Source organism: Pseudorasbora parva, chromosome 11 (genome assembly GCF_024679245.1).
Source record: "Pseudorasbora parva isolate DD20220531a chromosome 11, ASM2467924v1, whole genome shotgun sequence".
Classification (NCBI taxonomy): domain Eukaryota; kingdom Metazoa; phylum Chordata; class Actinopteri; order Cypriniformes; family Gobionidae; genus Pseudorasbora; species Pseudorasbora parva.
Window position 1 is genome coordinate 15,711,355 of NC_090182.1, and position 16,732 is coordinate 15,728,086.

A 16,732-nucleotide genomic window follows, 5' to 3' on the forward strand; every position below is an offset into this window, starting at 1 on the left:
GAAATGAGCACCACAACGATCTGACAAAAGACAAGAGCAAACACACTGCAAAGGCAAGACTGACATGCTTCAGGTGCGCTGAGGAGATTAGCTCATCAGCCGAAAGGCATTGCCCAGCAACACAGGCCGCCAATCGGTGAGACAAAACACAAGACACGCATGATGAACACATGGATATGTGAACCGTGACAGTAAGCCATACTATCATAACACCAGGGAAGCAAAAGTAAGTTAACAAGCAAATGACAGTGGGGGCAATTCACAGATTATGAACTAAATAAGAAAATGTGGTGAAACATATGTAAGTCAGTTTTTCAGTGTAACAAATAACATCTTAGTGGCCATTCACATATGCCAATGTGCTACTTATCCATTGTTTTTAATGTAAACTTGCTAGACAGACATGTGAAACCATGCATCTTTTGCAGCGTCTCACCCATGACACACCAAGTTAAAATCTTTTTAACTTTTAAAAAGCTACTCTCAAGACTTTGCGTTTTTCCTCATTCCACTGTCTTTTTTTTTATCAAATAAATTGAGCCTTGATGAGAATTAGATACTTTATGTCCTTTTGTGTATTTATTTATGTTTTACTTTAGGCAAGATCTCCACTGGTTTATCTCCTCAACTCAATTGCTGTTTTCTTTGAGTTTTTCTTGTCTTTTAACCCTATTTTCAAACTGGCTGTGGTTTCTTCTAAAGATTCAGACAGGCTTACAAGGCACCATAATGTCACTCAAATTATCTAGATTCAAGAGATTCATACTCGAGAGCTTTAGAACAAGAAAACATTTAGTGACTTCAGAAGCCTTTTCTCTGTGGAAATGTAATCCCAGGTTGAAAAAAATAAGAAAGAAGGCTGCTCTGTCAGATGCCGTTTGTATTCTTTCTGCAGCTGTTGCATGTACAGGATTGTAGGATTGTAGTATACATCATGCTGCCTATAAATAACCAGATACAGTTAATTTAATAGACAGATGAATTCAGACATGTCTTGGTGTCTTCCTACTTCCAAATGCTGCCCGAAGGTCACATTTTTATGTTTTTGACAGCAGCTGTCTAGATTTAGACAGTGTATTTAATTATTTAGGCAAACTGACTCATTCTGTCTCATTATTAACAAAGCAGGAATACCTACTTTATTTTAAGGTGACGTAATTACATTGTAATTAAATAAGTATTGAGCTATATTAATTTACATGTACTTACTATAGTTCTACACACTTTTAGAAAAAAAAGGCACAGAGGAGGTACAAATTTATTCCTTGGGGAACAACACATATAACTGTACCTTTAAATGTACACAATTGGTCCATAAGGTACAATTATACAATTTTCTTCTCTACTTTAGCAGCTAGGGGTAGGCAAGTTCGGTCCTAGTGAGTTGCTGTCCTGCAGTTTGGCTCCAACCCTGAAAGATGTCTATAGAAACTCTTATTGAGAATTAAAAGGTTTAGATGTTGAAGTTTTATTGAAAATGTTTGGTCACCATTATGGTGATCAGTGTTTCCTTTAGTTGGGCAGTTTGACTCATGTGAGTTTGTGGTTTTTGTTATAGTGCACATAATCTGTTCATATAAAAAGCCATAAACAAAAATGGTCCTGAAGAAAAGTGTTAAAACTAAAATGTGGCTAAAAATGTTAATATATAATATTCACCTTTCTTGCAACTTTCTTGCTACAGATCAGATGTTCTGAATTTTGATTTTTAAATACATTGTGGGGAAGAGTTTAGACGCACACATATCAAGAATCATCTTATGAATCTCAACAATGGTGACAAACTTAATGCTGCAATGCATGCTGGGTGCCATGAGTTTTATACTGTGGCTGCGCTTAGTAGGGTTGGAGCTAAACTGCAGGACAGCACCTCAAATTTGCCTACCTCTGATTTAGAGGTACAAAAATGTACCCTTTATTGACAGCCACTTGAACCTTAAAAGGTACAATTTTGTACTATTTTTTTTAAGATTAATGCTGGGTGTAGTGTTAGTTACTTGTTAATTCTGCACAATTTACTGTTTTTAATATAGTAAGTGCAGTAATGTGTAACTACGTCACCTTAAAATAAAGTGTTACCTTTACTTGTGTAAATCTTGAGCTTCTCTTTACAACCAAAAACGTTTGTCTTCTAAAAAAATCTTATTATGCAGAACACATTTAACACCAAAAATAGGTAAATCGTAAAATTTCATCCACACATACATTTACCTCTTTCAATGGGATTTTAAGGGGCAGAAGTTTGTTAAAATTGTCTGATTGGAAACTCAACCATTTCATTATCTCTTATGGTTTTAAAATGCCGTTATTTTGTGAACTTTTAATGCTTCATTGAACTCATTGTGTTGTGACACCAAAGAATGAGACTGAACTGATAACAGGTTCTTCTTCTGAGATCGTTAACTTTTTGCGGTCTGTGAAGCATCAGTGCTGCCAACAGTATGATTAGTCTAGACATGTGATAAAGATTCTCAGCTCAGAGTGGGCTGAAATGATAAGTTGAAATTCACTGTAAACTGCCTATTACATTTATCAAGTTAAAAGCTACAGTAATGTGTTTATGATGTGGAAATGTGTCTTATGTCTTCTCAGTATTCTACTCTATAGTGCTCCATGATAGGTGCACCATGTGAATGCAGTGGCACAGTGAATCTCTCTTGCAGAAAGACAGTTTTCATTCATAAACACCCTATGTAGTAGAAGGTGCTGTGACATGTCATGGGAATTTAACGATTGACTTCAGAGTTATTTTAGACTTTGAACCCCCAGAGTTATATTGTGCTGTATGTGTTAAAATAGCCTTATGTTATGAAATGGATGTCTTGTGGCCTTTATGCCTGTCTGATGAAATAGTCATAGCTGAGGGACAGAATATGGCAATAACCGTATATCAAAGTAATTACTCAATTGACAACCTGATTAAAGATGGTCATCTCGTTTCATTGATTTAATCTTCAAGGGGATGGCTAGCCAGACACGTTATCCTTTCAATGGACCAAGTCAATTTCCACAAGATAGTGTTGGCCAGATTGGCCCAACTGGTTTGAGCTAATAGAAAGCCTTGTAGAAAGTAACTCAAATAACCACTTGTTAAAACGGAGGTCTGCTGACAAGCACAATCATGGACAAAAAAAGCAGATTGGGTTCAGCAGCAAAAGACATATAGAGTTCCACTCCAGATAAGAACAGGAAACAGAGGCTACATTTCATACAGGCTCACCAAAATTTGACAATAGAAAATGTTGCCTGGTCTGATGAGTCTCAATTTCTGCTGTGGAATTTAGATAGTAGGGTCAAAATTGGGTGTAAGCAATATGAAAGCATATTCTTTCTGTCTTGTATCAACAGTTTAGGCTGCTGGTGGTGTAACAGTGTGGGGATATTTTCTTGGCACATTAGTACCATTGTTTTAATGCCACAGCCTACCTGAGTATTGTTGCTGACCACATCCATCCCTTTATGACCACAGTTTATCCATCTTCTGATGGCTACTTCCAGCAGGATGACACGCAATGTCACAAAGCTCAAAATCACATTAAACTGGTTTCTTGGAGAGGACAATGAGTTTCAAATGGCCTAAACACAGTCACCAGATATCAAACCAATAAGGGACCTTTGAGATTTTGCGTGTGATGATATCATGTCAGTATGGACCAAAAAACAAGGAATGTTTCCAGCACCTTGAATTTAAAGAATTAAATCCGTTTTGAAGCCGAAAGCAGAGCCAACCTAGCCTAGAAATCTAGATGCACCCTAGCGGCAGCGAATTTAATCTGCCCGCAAGTGTCGTCTAGGAACTCTCAATACCCTTCTGAGCTGTATTCCTCACAATCTGGATGGGCCAATCACATCGTGTATAGAGTCGGTGGGCGGGGCCATAATGACGACGGCCGAGTTGCTTTTGCGTGCTTCTAGTAAACACAGAAACTGGCGAATGGCGGCAGCCTTTCGAATCAGCTTTGACTGCGATTCTGGAAGACTTGGAGTTAAGCTTTTCTCTGAGAAAAGAACAAAGAACGGCACTGAAGTCATTCTTAAAAAGGGAAGATGTGTTCGGAGTTTAGCCGACCGGATACGGCGAATGTTTAATCTGTCAGCGAGCTCTGCTTCACCTTCGTTGCTCTGGTTGGTGTAGCGCTATCCTATCGCGTGCAGAGGGAATTTGAAAGACAACCGTTTATCCCGCCCCACGGATTGAGCCCTGTCTATGGTGAGTTTCCAGACCAAACATCTTGATGTGGGTCTGGCTTGTCAGGCTAGAGCCAACCCAGTTCTAACAACTACCTAATAAAGTTGCCAGTAAGTTACTGAATTTGGGATTTTCCTTAGTTGTCACTTATAATCATCAAAATTACAAGTAATAAACATTTGAAATATATCAGTCTGTGTGTAATGAATGAATATAATATACAAGTTTCACTTTTTGAATGGAATTAGTGAAATAAATAAACTTTTGATTATATTTATATGACCAGCACCTGTAATAAACTGTTTGTATATTATATAGCCTATTTCATTAATTTTATTTATTTCCCATGATGACAGTAATTAAGTAGACATTATTTATTTTAATTACAGTTTAGAGTTCTGAGTTTAGAGTTCTGCATCATCTGTAATGCAGTGGTCATCTTTATCTATAGATTTTGTAATAATTTTGTTCAATTTGTCATGGACCAGCCATATAAACAATTGGTCATTAATCTAAATGTTACACAGGGTGGAGAAACCTCAGCACTTAATCTTCCTTGGAATTTTACGTTTTCGTTGCCAAGCCTGAAAAGACCAGCAGTGGCTCATCGAGGAGGCAGTGTGGTTATTTTTTATTTTTTATTTTTTTAAAGCCTAACAACTTCTTGTTTTGCAAAATCTTAAGCATCTTCATTAAAGTTTTTAATGGTGTCAGATAATGTTATCACCACCACAAAGCCAACAGATGGGCTTCCACTGTATCTTTATTAATGTCTGCCTCAGTCCTCCTCAATATATTCTCCAGCGTGAGCTGCTGTAATCGTGACATGAGGCTGGATGGGGAAGAAATTACCTTTCAGAGCCTTGTTGTGACACAAATAGCTGCATTTCCTGTCAGTGATGGATTTACACTCATTGCAGTGCTGTTCACTCATGTTGTGTGTGGTATAGTCTCAAAACAGATATGAGATGTGAATGCTAAATCATTCATTCATGACATCTGAATATGACCTACTTTTTGCACTGTAAATTTAAAAAAAAAAAGTTTTATTTATTTCCTGTAAATTGCTTCCTTTAAATGCAGTAATACATTTATTTAGGGTGCCAGGTTGCTTGTTATTTTTTATAAATGTTTGACAGGTATCCATTTTTTTCCATTACAGTTTATGAAAGGCATCAGCCCCATGGGCATTTCAGTTTAAACTGAGACTTACTATGAGCATTGTGGTGCGATGTAAACAAAGAAACGTTTTTTTCTGATGCAATATTAAGAATATATGATGCTTTATATAGGTATATATATCTAAAATAGAGTCATCTAAAATCAGGTGCCTGACATTGCTCAATATCTCTGAAAAGTTTATTTACAGCGAAGAGCCCATGCTTAATCAATTACCTGCATGACACGAAAGGAATGCCATAGAAAATTGATGGATAATGAGCTACTCAGGCAAAGTGTTGAAGTTTCAGCATCATAGAAGTCATTTCCTTTATCCTTAAACACTGAGTAAAATTAAATGTGTTTATTGTTAATGACCCCAGACATTTTGCTTTCATTTAGCCATGTCTAATTCAGCTTAATATTCAACAGAACAGAAGAAGCACTGGTTTGAAGTGTTCTGCGGAGCGGAATCATCTTCCTTCCTTCCTTCCTTCCTTCCTTCCTTCCTTCCTTCCTTCCTTCCTTCCTTCCTTCCTTCCTTCCTTCCTTCCTTCCTTCCTTCCTTCCTTCCTTCCTTCCTTCCTTCCTTCCTTCCTTCCTTCCTTCCTTCCTTCCTTCCTTCCTTCCTTCCTTCCTTCCTTCCTTCCTCTGGAAAAGTCCACTTTTTTTCTTTCTTTCAAATCACCATATGGGCATTTGTATGAAAGCTTGACAATTTTTCTCACAATTATGACTTTATATCTCACAATTCTGACTTGAAATCACAGTGGTCTCTCAGTTTATTAAATTTATTGTCTAATAATGCACTACTGTGGATATAAAGGCACTTCCATCCATCCATCCATCCATCCATCCATCCATCCACATAATGTATTTAATCAAATGCAGAGAGAGAGAGAGTGTGGATCTCCCCAGCCTTTGGCAGGTCAGCATCAACCCGTTCTGGCCACTTGGGAAAGAGGCCAATGCTCAGTGAGGCAGCTGGATTATTAATAAAACGGTCAGGCTGAGATTGTGCTCGCCGTTGAGCCATTGGACAAATTTATCATTAAGAATCCAGCTTGAGTCTGCTGTACCTTTAACATAATTACATTCTATATTATAGGTATTTTAATTCATTACTGTCTGCAGTGTATGTGTTTTAAACTTTTTTTATTATTATTATTAGAATGTTTTTGAAATAAGTTGCTCAAAAATACAATAAAATAACAGTAATATTGTGAAACATTAGTTTAATTTGAATTCAAATGATTTTAATATATTTTAAAATGTTATTTATTCCTACATTGGCAAATCTGAATTTTCAGCATCATTACTCCAGTCTTCAGTGTCACATCCTTCAAAAATCATTCTTATTTGATGATCAAGAAACAATATTTAATCAATGTTGTGCACTTTGATATTTTTTTTCTTTCTTTCTTTGATTAATAGAAAGAACAGCATTTTTTTAACAAGTCATTCTTCACTGTCACTTTTGATCAATTTAATGCATCCTTGCTGAAAATAATGATTTCTTGAAAAACTATTTAAAAACAATCTATCTTACTAACCCAAAACTCTTGAACAATAGTGTACATATTTGCATTTGAATACCCCCGGATAAAAAAAGAGACCTTCCTGACAGTGACTGATGAAGGCGGATTGAGGAAGGCGGAAGGTTGTTCTTAGATGTTAAGTGTGAGGCGTCGGAGGCTGGAAACGCCACGGAAGTCATACCGATTTTGCATGCCACCTGCTCAATTTCCTCCACGACTTTTGTAGTTGGCAACCAGTGTCAAGATGACTGACAGGGGTTGTTGAGTAGGTTAACGTGATTCTTAAAAAAGAACAAGCCCAAAGGCATTATGTATTATGCATCTTCGCCTGAGAGAAGGAGTGGAGGAACATTTGTTTAACCGAAGGCCCTGCAAATTGGTTCTTTGCCATTTGAAAATTCCATTGTGTTCTTTGCTGTGCTATCTATGTGTTAAATCACTCTGTCGCACCTGTGAACACCTGTGTCACAGAAAACTGCTTTGTCGGCAGTGACGAGCAGTGTGTGTTTTATTGAGTAACCCATTACTTCTCCTTTTTCTTCTAGGAGACAATAATGGTTGGCCACATCTCTTTGATAACTTTTTCGGCATCCCCAGTAATAATCTTGGGACTAAGTCAACTGCCTGCTGTGAGTATTCTCTCGTTTTTATGTTTCGAAGGTTTAAGCTCTGCAACAGTTCAGAGAATCTGAACCTTGTAGAGAATATTTTGTTTCTTTATTGCATGTAAAAGCTAGTATAGCACATTTGGCATCTGTGTTTTGTTCTTCCACATGCTGAAACAACAGTGACAGATGGGTGACATGTATATTGCCTTTCACATTATTAAAATAAGCATGCTAAAATATTCCCTTGAGAGCATATTTTGTTGTTATAATTTTTAATTTATATACTATTTACACTACCGTTCAAAAGAGCCGTTAATGTTTTTTTTTTTTGTTTGTTTTTTTTATCGGGGGTCTTTAAAAATATATATAGATAACTTTTATTCATATAATAATGCTGAAAATCAAAAGACAAAAGTTTTTATTTTAAACTTTTTTTAATATTGTAATATTTGTATATATTATATATTATTATATTGTATGTATTAATATTGTAATATTTCCCAGCATTACCGTTTTCCTCTATTTGTGTTCAAATATGCATAGCATTTAAAAAATCGTAATGATCCCAAACTTTTGAATGTTAGTGTACAGTATATGCTATCATAACTTTATGCATTTAATTTTGTTTTTATCCTAATGGAGAACATTTCTTTATTAGTATTCATAAACTGTAAATGGTTTGTTAGAGCAGAGCATTATTAGACCATTGTTTGCGAGAGCTGTTAAATATATATTTTTCTAACAAATCCAAGCACTTGAACACCAGATTTAATAAACAGTAAATTGTCTTTAAATTAACGGGTATAATGAGTACATGCGGATACATAATAGCTGGGATGCTTGTCTGCTTGCTGAATTGGCTCAAATTTAATGAGTCAAAACAAATAATTGACAGCTGATTTTCATGCTAACTGTTAAATAAATCTTAAATTGAACACTTTTTTTCTTCTTAGGACTCTGTTCCACTTTGACATTCTGTTATGTGACTGACATGCTCTGGCAAGCATTTTCCTGTCAGATGCTGTCAGTACATCTGTATTTACTTCAGAGCAAACAAAACCAGCTGATCATTCTCAAACTAAAACATTATGAATCCCTGCTGTGCTTTTATGTGATTACAGCCTTGCCAGTCATCAATATTTACTCTGTTTGGAGTTGATGCCAAAGCATTGTTGGACAGACAGGTTAACAGCTTAGAATGGACAGCAGTGGTCTTTATATTGATGCAACATCTTTTTTCTTTTTTCTTTTTTAATGCATTTACTTTATGATTTAAAAAAGGCTGTTTGAATGTTTCAAAGTTTTATTACTCTGAGACTGAGAAGAAAATGAAACAAGATTCATAACTCTTGTATAGATCGTATCTTGAGGCTTATATGGTTTACGGTTGGAGGTGATAGTCAGCATGAACATACAGATGAATGTTCAGATGATATTGATGTGTTGTGTCACTGCTCAAATAATATGTGTCCAGCCATTTTTGCTGTGACTTTTAACCAGCTCTAAAGGTGATTTCTAGTGGACATAAGCCAGTTCCTCTCAAGTTCACACAGGCACACGGGCTAAGGAACCACAGGAGGATTGTATCACAGTATACACCCCCGATGGACATGTTCAATCGCATTCAACAACCAGAAAGTGTCAAAGCACTGATTTTGTCTTAGTTAGGAGGAACCATATGTGCATTGTTGTATAAAATGTATAATGAAAAAATATAGGGTCACACTTTAGATTGGGGTAAGGTATATATATTCACTGTTAACTAGTTTTCCCTCAATTATTATTTTTAGGTATGGGGTAGGATTAAAGGATTAGTAGTACACAACAAAAGTAAAATTAACCCATGATTTACGCCATTCTAGATGTATATAATCTTCTTTCAGACAAACACAATCGTAGTTATATTAAAAAATATCCTGGTTCTTCCAAGCTTGGTAGTGAATGGCGGACCTGATTTTGAAGTCCAAAAATGTGCATCCATCCATGATAAAGGTACTCCACACACCTCTGGGGGTTTAATAAAGGCCTTCTGAAGCAAAGTGATGCATTTAATAAAGACAAATATCCATATTTAAAGGGGGGGTGAAACACTCAGTTTCAGTCAATCTCATGTCAATCTTGAGTACCTATAGAGTAGTATTGCATCCTTCATATCTCCGAAAAGTCTTTAGTTTTATTATATTTATAAAAGAAATATAGGCTGTACCGAGTCTTTCCGGAAAAAAACGAGCGCCTGGAGGCGTATCGTGCGGGTGGAGCTAAAGGATGACGAATGCGCAAAGCGGTGACGTCCTCAAGTGTGGAGAAGCCCATCGCTATCGATCTCAGTATGATCCAGAATCATTCGGAGGCTGAAATAGAAACAGCAACAGCAGGAAGTCCGTCTCTGTGGTATGTACTGTATTTAGTGGCCTGTCAACATTTGTGTGTGTTTTCTAGCAGTTTATGAGGACATGATTCGGTTTATGGACTATTGTATGCGACCAAACCTTAGCAGTAGCAAGCAAAACGGTTTTGCACGTCAGACTAGTGTAACATTATACAAACAATGGAGTCCGTAAATGCATTTGAATGACGAAGCATGCGATCATGTCGTTTACTCACGCGACGAGCCAACATCATAGACATTTGAAGCAGTTTTACTCACCGGCTGCTTCCAAAGCAGGACCGAACCTTTATCGCTGGGACCGCTCCGTCAAAAACACACTTCTTTGGTATGATTTGGTGAAGTCCTGACAGCAGTGAATGGTGGAGATCCACCTTAGCGACACGACTGAAGCGATGTTGTGAAGCTTCCCGTCATTTCTGCGTTCAAATTGGGTCAAATGCAGCGCTGCCTTCCCGGAATGCTGTGCTGAAGCGTTGAAGTCACAATTTTAGGAATAAAGTGGAGCGCGGCGCCTGGATCGACTGGATCTGCACCTTGAGAGCAGTGTTAATGGGTGTGCATTTCCTCTCTCGCTATAGTCACGCGCGCGCACCCTACCGGGAGAAGAGCCCGTACGGCCCATACAAGGACCTTCCGATCTATTAACGTCAAGCCGAGCAATACTCGAAAAAAACTCTCCGAAACTTGTGAGAAACCGGAAGGAGTATTTTTGACACAGAAATACTCCATCAAACGTCCAACAATAGTTTTTGAAGTCTTTAACAGTGTAAAAAGCTCAGTATGCATGAAACAGCATTTCACCCCCCCCCCCTTTAAACCTTTATAAACTAAAATAACTAGCTTCCGACAGACGGCTGTATGCATCGATTTACGGTGAAAAAGTAAGCCTTGACCTGACACAATGTATTGAAGCTTAAAGGGATACTTCACTGCCTTTTCATATTAAACTATGTTATTCCCTTAACTAAAACGAGTTGATACATACCTCTCTCGTCTCAGTGCGTGCACTTAATCTCTCTGACGCGCGGTGACATTCTGATAGCATTTAGCTTAGCCCACTAAGCCCAGTTCATTCACTATGGAACCAAACAGAGATCAAGTTAGAAGTAACAAACACCTCCATCTTTTCCCTATTTAAATACAGTTACACAAATAGTTGAACGATCAAGTATGGTGACAAAATAAAATGATGTACTTCTCTAATCGGATTAAAAAGGAGAACTATAATGTATGGCGGATTAGCACTTCTGAGAGTACTTCCGCTCGGCGCAGTAAAAAGTCCCGGCCAAAACATCTTCCCTCACACCTCCCCCTCGCTCTCTCATTTCTGTCAATATGGAGATGTGAGGGGAGATGTTTCGGCCGGGACTTTTTACTGCGCCGAGCCGAAGTACTCTCAGAAGTGCTATTCCGCCATACATTATAGTTCTGCTTTTTAATCCGATTAGAAACGCGCCACGTTTTATTTTGTCACCATACTTGATCGTTCAACTACTCGTGTAACTGTATTTAAATAGGGAAAACATGGAGATGTTTGTTACTTCTAACTTGATCTCTGTTTGGTTCCATAGTGAATGAACTGGGCTTAGTGGGCTAAGCTAAATGCTATCAGATCGTCACCGCGTGTCAGAGAGATTAAGTGCACGCACTGAGACGAGAGAGGTATGTATCAACTCGTTTTAGTTAAGGGAATAACATAGTTGAATATGAAAAGGCAGTGAAGTATCCCTTTAAGCTTCCATAGGCATGAGCCGAAAACATGCCAGACTGGACACGTGTCGTGAATGTATGCCGCACGCTTACCTCAGCTCATCTCAGCTCTTCGCTCTTGGGATGAATAAAATCTGACTCCTGCTGCGTTTGTGCTGTGACACTACTGTGGTTTAAGCACTATTTGCACCGGATTAGTATAATCTAGGGATCTCCGTGGAAAAATCACTCCCCCGCATCTGAGTTTTGCGTGGCACATTCGCACGGGATAAGCAAAGCCTGTGATTTTACTGACTTATCTCCCGGATATGATGTCAAGACTTGTAAATGTTTTTTCGTTATAGATATAGCTATATGAAATCATAACCAGTCATGTCAATATCGTTTTGATTGTTTTATAGTAATAAAAATGATTTAGTTCAGTTAGAGAACAGACGCTACAATTAAAAACTGAACTGAGCACAGACCAGCGGCAGGAGTCAGATTTCATTTATCACGAGTGAGAAGCTGACAATATACGGTGGAAGATTTAGTTTCAAAGCTAAACGTAAAAGCGCCCATTTAAGCCAGCTTGTCATTGTACTGTTCTGCTGTTATGTTTTTCATTAAGAATAGTAGGCCTATTGATATTAATATTAAACACACCATTCTAGCAATTTGCTCCCAAATTGGTACTCATTCTAAAGTGAAAGTATAATCCGTGCGGCCGCACAGGAATTCATAACGGTGCGCATTATGAATGCAGCCTCCATTCTTCGTGAAAGATAAAGATAGAAATTCGCACAATTGGGGGGCAAGTGATAACCGGTAGCTGTGTGTGTGCATTCTGGGAGTTGTCTTTCATCCACATGAGACAAAAATCTCATTCTGATCCTAGAAGGCACCAAATTCAAAAATAATTTCACATTTCTACTAAATCAATGCATGGTGGGTGCATGAATTATGAAAAACATTATCTAGATTTTTTAAAGATTATTTTAATTTCTTTAATATGATTCTAAAATTGAAATCCATGTTCATTTTTATAAAATTACGCTTTATTTAAAAGTTATTTAACTGTTCATGTATGTGGACACCATGCAACTAAGGCGTTAAAATGGGACATAAAGCCACATATGACAATATGGAACATTGTGTTTTTATTATGGAATGTTATGCTATATAATATAATAAATATTAATGCATTTTATTATTAGTATAGTTATAAAACACTTATTGTAGGAATTAAATCGGTATTACATATATGTGAAAACCTAGAGCTGTCCTTTGCTGACTCATACTCCACATCCCTGCTGTTACTGTCACTTCCACTGTCCTCTGGGATATTCCTGGACTGAGTGCTTGACCTGTGCTGTCCCTGTACCTGTGCAAAAGGCAAATTTGTCTCGGTATGTATGTGTAAGGTTGCCATTTAATGCTGTAATATGTCATTTTTAATGATTATTTATGGTTATATATTTGTTTAATGTCTCTTTTATTACAATATAAGACAAATCATAACATCTTTGCAAAAATAGAACAGATATACTAGCAGGTTACAGAAATCAGACTTTATGCAATCTGACTCCACTATTGTATGACGTCCACATATATGGACAGTTATTTTTTGGTGCATAAAAACTAAATTTTACTCTAAATTTTATTTTATAAAATAATAACATATTCATCATACTTTACTGTACATACTAATATTATATATATATATATATATATATATATATATATATATATATATATATATATATATTAGCTCAATTGACCTCCTTGTATAAGAGTTTTTCACAGATATGTCTGGGGCATTTGGCACATGGCTATCGCTGTCAACCATCTTGGACTAATGATGTCATCAAGCAATGAATATTTGGAATACAAGACAGAAGCTAATGTTACAATACTGCTGTTGATCTAATGCCACTGCCCTCAAGTGGTTTGGAAGACATTACCTTGAGAAATGACCTTAAAATGGAGTTAAATGAACTGTCCCCAAAATGTGGACACCATGCATGAGTGTTAAATACACATTCATCTTCCCAGCACTGAAGTACACCTTTAATAAAGGTACATACAATAATGAACAGACAGGTAGCACAACACACACAAATTGTAACGTAGACCGATCAGAGAATGAATGTGTGGGACCAACTTGTGTAGCTAACACAAATGATTAATAGAACACAGCTGACACAAAATGAACTTATAATGAGGAGCAGGAAAACTGAACAAAGAAGCACATGATGAGAATGAAGATAAACGAAGGTCCATGGCTGAATCCGAAATCGCCCCCTAAACCCTCATTCACTATTCCCTACTTTAGCCCACTAATACAGTTTTGAAGTCAGACAGTCGAGTGTACACTCATTATTGTGGTGTAATGTGGGATTGAATGAGTGCACTCGAACATGTCCACTATGGTTTCGGACACCACTACAAAAGGCTGTCTCCTCCCCTATTTGAGGGTATGGATTCAGCCCATGATGAAGAAACTACCAGAACATAATGGTGACAAGTATGAGGTCCTCTCGTGATTATGATTTATTGTATCATAAATTTGACTTTTTATGTCTTAATTATGAATTTCCAAACTGTGGCGGAAATTAATGTATAGTTCATTGTTCAGAAATAGCTTAATTTTCAATCACTAATATTGTCCTCTAAGGAGCTTAGGTCATTTACATAGCAAAACCGCTTAAGCTGTTTCAATAATAGCAGATGTGATGGAAACATTCCCTACATGCACCCCAGCACTTGGACCATTGTTAATTAATGAGCTACAAGCAGAACCAAGTAACCCACGCTAAAATGGCCTGAATAACCAATTAAAATCCAGCCCGTGTTGGCAGTGATGACCCCGCTGTATTTGTCCCCTCATTACCAGCAAATTTATCACTGACAAAACAAGTTGATTGGTTTGAAGACAGTGCAAGCTTTATTATTGCACCATCTCTTCTCCACTTTTCTCCCCAAATTAGTCACTGCGGGCCATCCTGGTGTCTGTAAGAATTTATGAAAGATTTATGTTTCTTACTGTCGCCTCCCTGCGTCTTTTGCCCTGTTGTTGTGCTTTCTTTATCCAATGTTCAACATAAATAAGACTCTATTGGAACAATGTGTTGGCCACAGATGGCCTGTCGAGGCATTTACTTTCCCTGAGGCAGATTTTTTGTTCTGTTTAACTGCGATAAAGACTTTGTGTATCTCATGTGGCTCAGTTCTGTCTGGCTGACTGCACTGAACTGTCCAACTGTGGACACTGTCAGACTACATGTTTGTTTTTAGTCTTTACATAAAATAGACTTTTATGTACTTTATTTTAAATGATCTTTAACAGCTTGCTGTTAGGATGAAAAACTTAAAGGTAAAGTGTTTAATTTCTTTGGCTCTAAATCCAAATTACTGCACATAAAATGTATGTTAGAGAATGTTATATGATTCATTTATTTGACTTGTGTAATCTAAAGTAGCTGTTTCCCTGGTTTAATCTGATACTTTAAGCACATTTTTGCATTTCCATCCAGCGTTTTTTTAATTTATTTGATATTCCCGAATTCACATAAAAATAAGTGGATGGTAACATAGTGAATGAATGTGACAGGAATACAGTACACACACACACACACACACATTTGCTTTTGTGACATATGGGGACATTCCATAGGCGTAATGGTTTTTATTCCGTACAAACCATATTTTCTATCCCCTTACACTGCATCTATATATCACAGGAAACATTCTGCATTTTTACTTTCTAAAAAACTCATTCTGTATGATTTATAAGCATTTTAAAAAGTCAGGACATGGCCAATGTACTCATATTTCACCCTCTCCTTGTAATACCTATGTCATACCCATGTCATTACAAACATTTGTGTCCTCATATGTCTCTCTCACACACACACACACACACACACACACACACACACACACACACACACACACACACACACACACACACACACACACACACACACACACACACACACACACACACACACACACACGCACACACACAGGCAATTGTTTTGTGCTAAATGCTACATTTAAAGTAATAAAAGTAATACGATGCAATGTTTTTGTCACTTTAAAAGATTCACTTTATTCAAAAAGATTATTCTGTGTTCTTTACTAACTTTCTTGCATAAATTTAGATTGTGTGGATCTTGTTTCATATTATCTAATCCCAGCTAGTGTTTTAATGTTACCAATGCTGCACTGAGTTACCGATGAACTTTCATCCCTGGTCTCCCCTAAATCTCATGTTTTACATTTTCCTGACCCTGCTTTAAATACTAAAAAAATAAACATTACATGATTTTCTATTAAACTAAAGACAATAAAAATGCTGTACATAAATTCTATTGTTTAAATGTTTGTTGCATTCCAGCTTAAACACTCCCACTCTTTGCCATTAATAGAACCAACAGAGCCCTGCCTCAAATTCACATTATTATCTGGACATTTTGAGGTTATGACAATATACCAATGGCTTACTTTAGCATTGAATTATACACTTGACCTTTAAAACATTTGATTTCTCTTGAGTGCTCAGATTTATCTAATTGGGAATTCTTAGTGATTTAATATATATCCTTAACACTAGCTGACAAAGACCAGTGTGCAGAAATAATTTAGTGCTTATTAGTTCAGCATGACTGTTCACATATTAAGTATTACTACTTAAGTGAGCTCAAGCTGTAATGCAAAGGTACTTTCTGAATGCTAAATCTCTTTTTATCTATCCTTTTCTGTCATGCAGTGCTTGGGACTGTCCCAGCTGAGTGCCAGTGCAGGGACCTGGAGCTGGACTGTGACGGCGCACATTTTAAAGATGTCCCCACTGTATCCATTAATGTCACCATGATGTGAGTTCCCTGGCCTGTGTGTGGTGTGTGGAGTGTGGCTGCAGTTTGCGTAACTGATGATGATATGAGATACCAAGGCCCTGTGCTTCACAGAAGCTGACATGCTTTACTCTAAATGATGATTTTGTAGCTGGCTGAAAAAAGATTTTCATCTCCAAATAGTTTACATAGCTTACTGTACAAAACAAGAGATGACTGCATCAGAAAATTAGTGTGATGTATTTGATTTTGAGTCTTAATCGACTGTGAGTGCCTTCCATTTATGATTTTGGAGCACTGAA

The 16,732-nt window shown here is 37.1% G+C and overlaps 1 protein-coding gene across 1 annotated transcript in view; it reads left to right on the forward strand.

Moving 5' to 3' along the window:
• The window catches only part of rxfp1 (relaxin family peptide receptor 1), a 62,842-nt gene that overhangs the window by 22,080 nt on the left and 24,030 nt on the right, over positions 1 to 16,732 (forward strand). The window contains exons 3-4 of the mRNA XM_067457212.1: positions 7,431 to 7,514; positions 16,346 to 16,451. Coding sequence (XP_067313313.1) covers positions 7,431 to 7,514; positions 16,346 to 16,451 — 190 coding nt within the window. The remainder of the gene's footprint in view (positions 1 to 7,430; positions 7,515 to 16,345; positions 16,452 to 16,732) is intronic.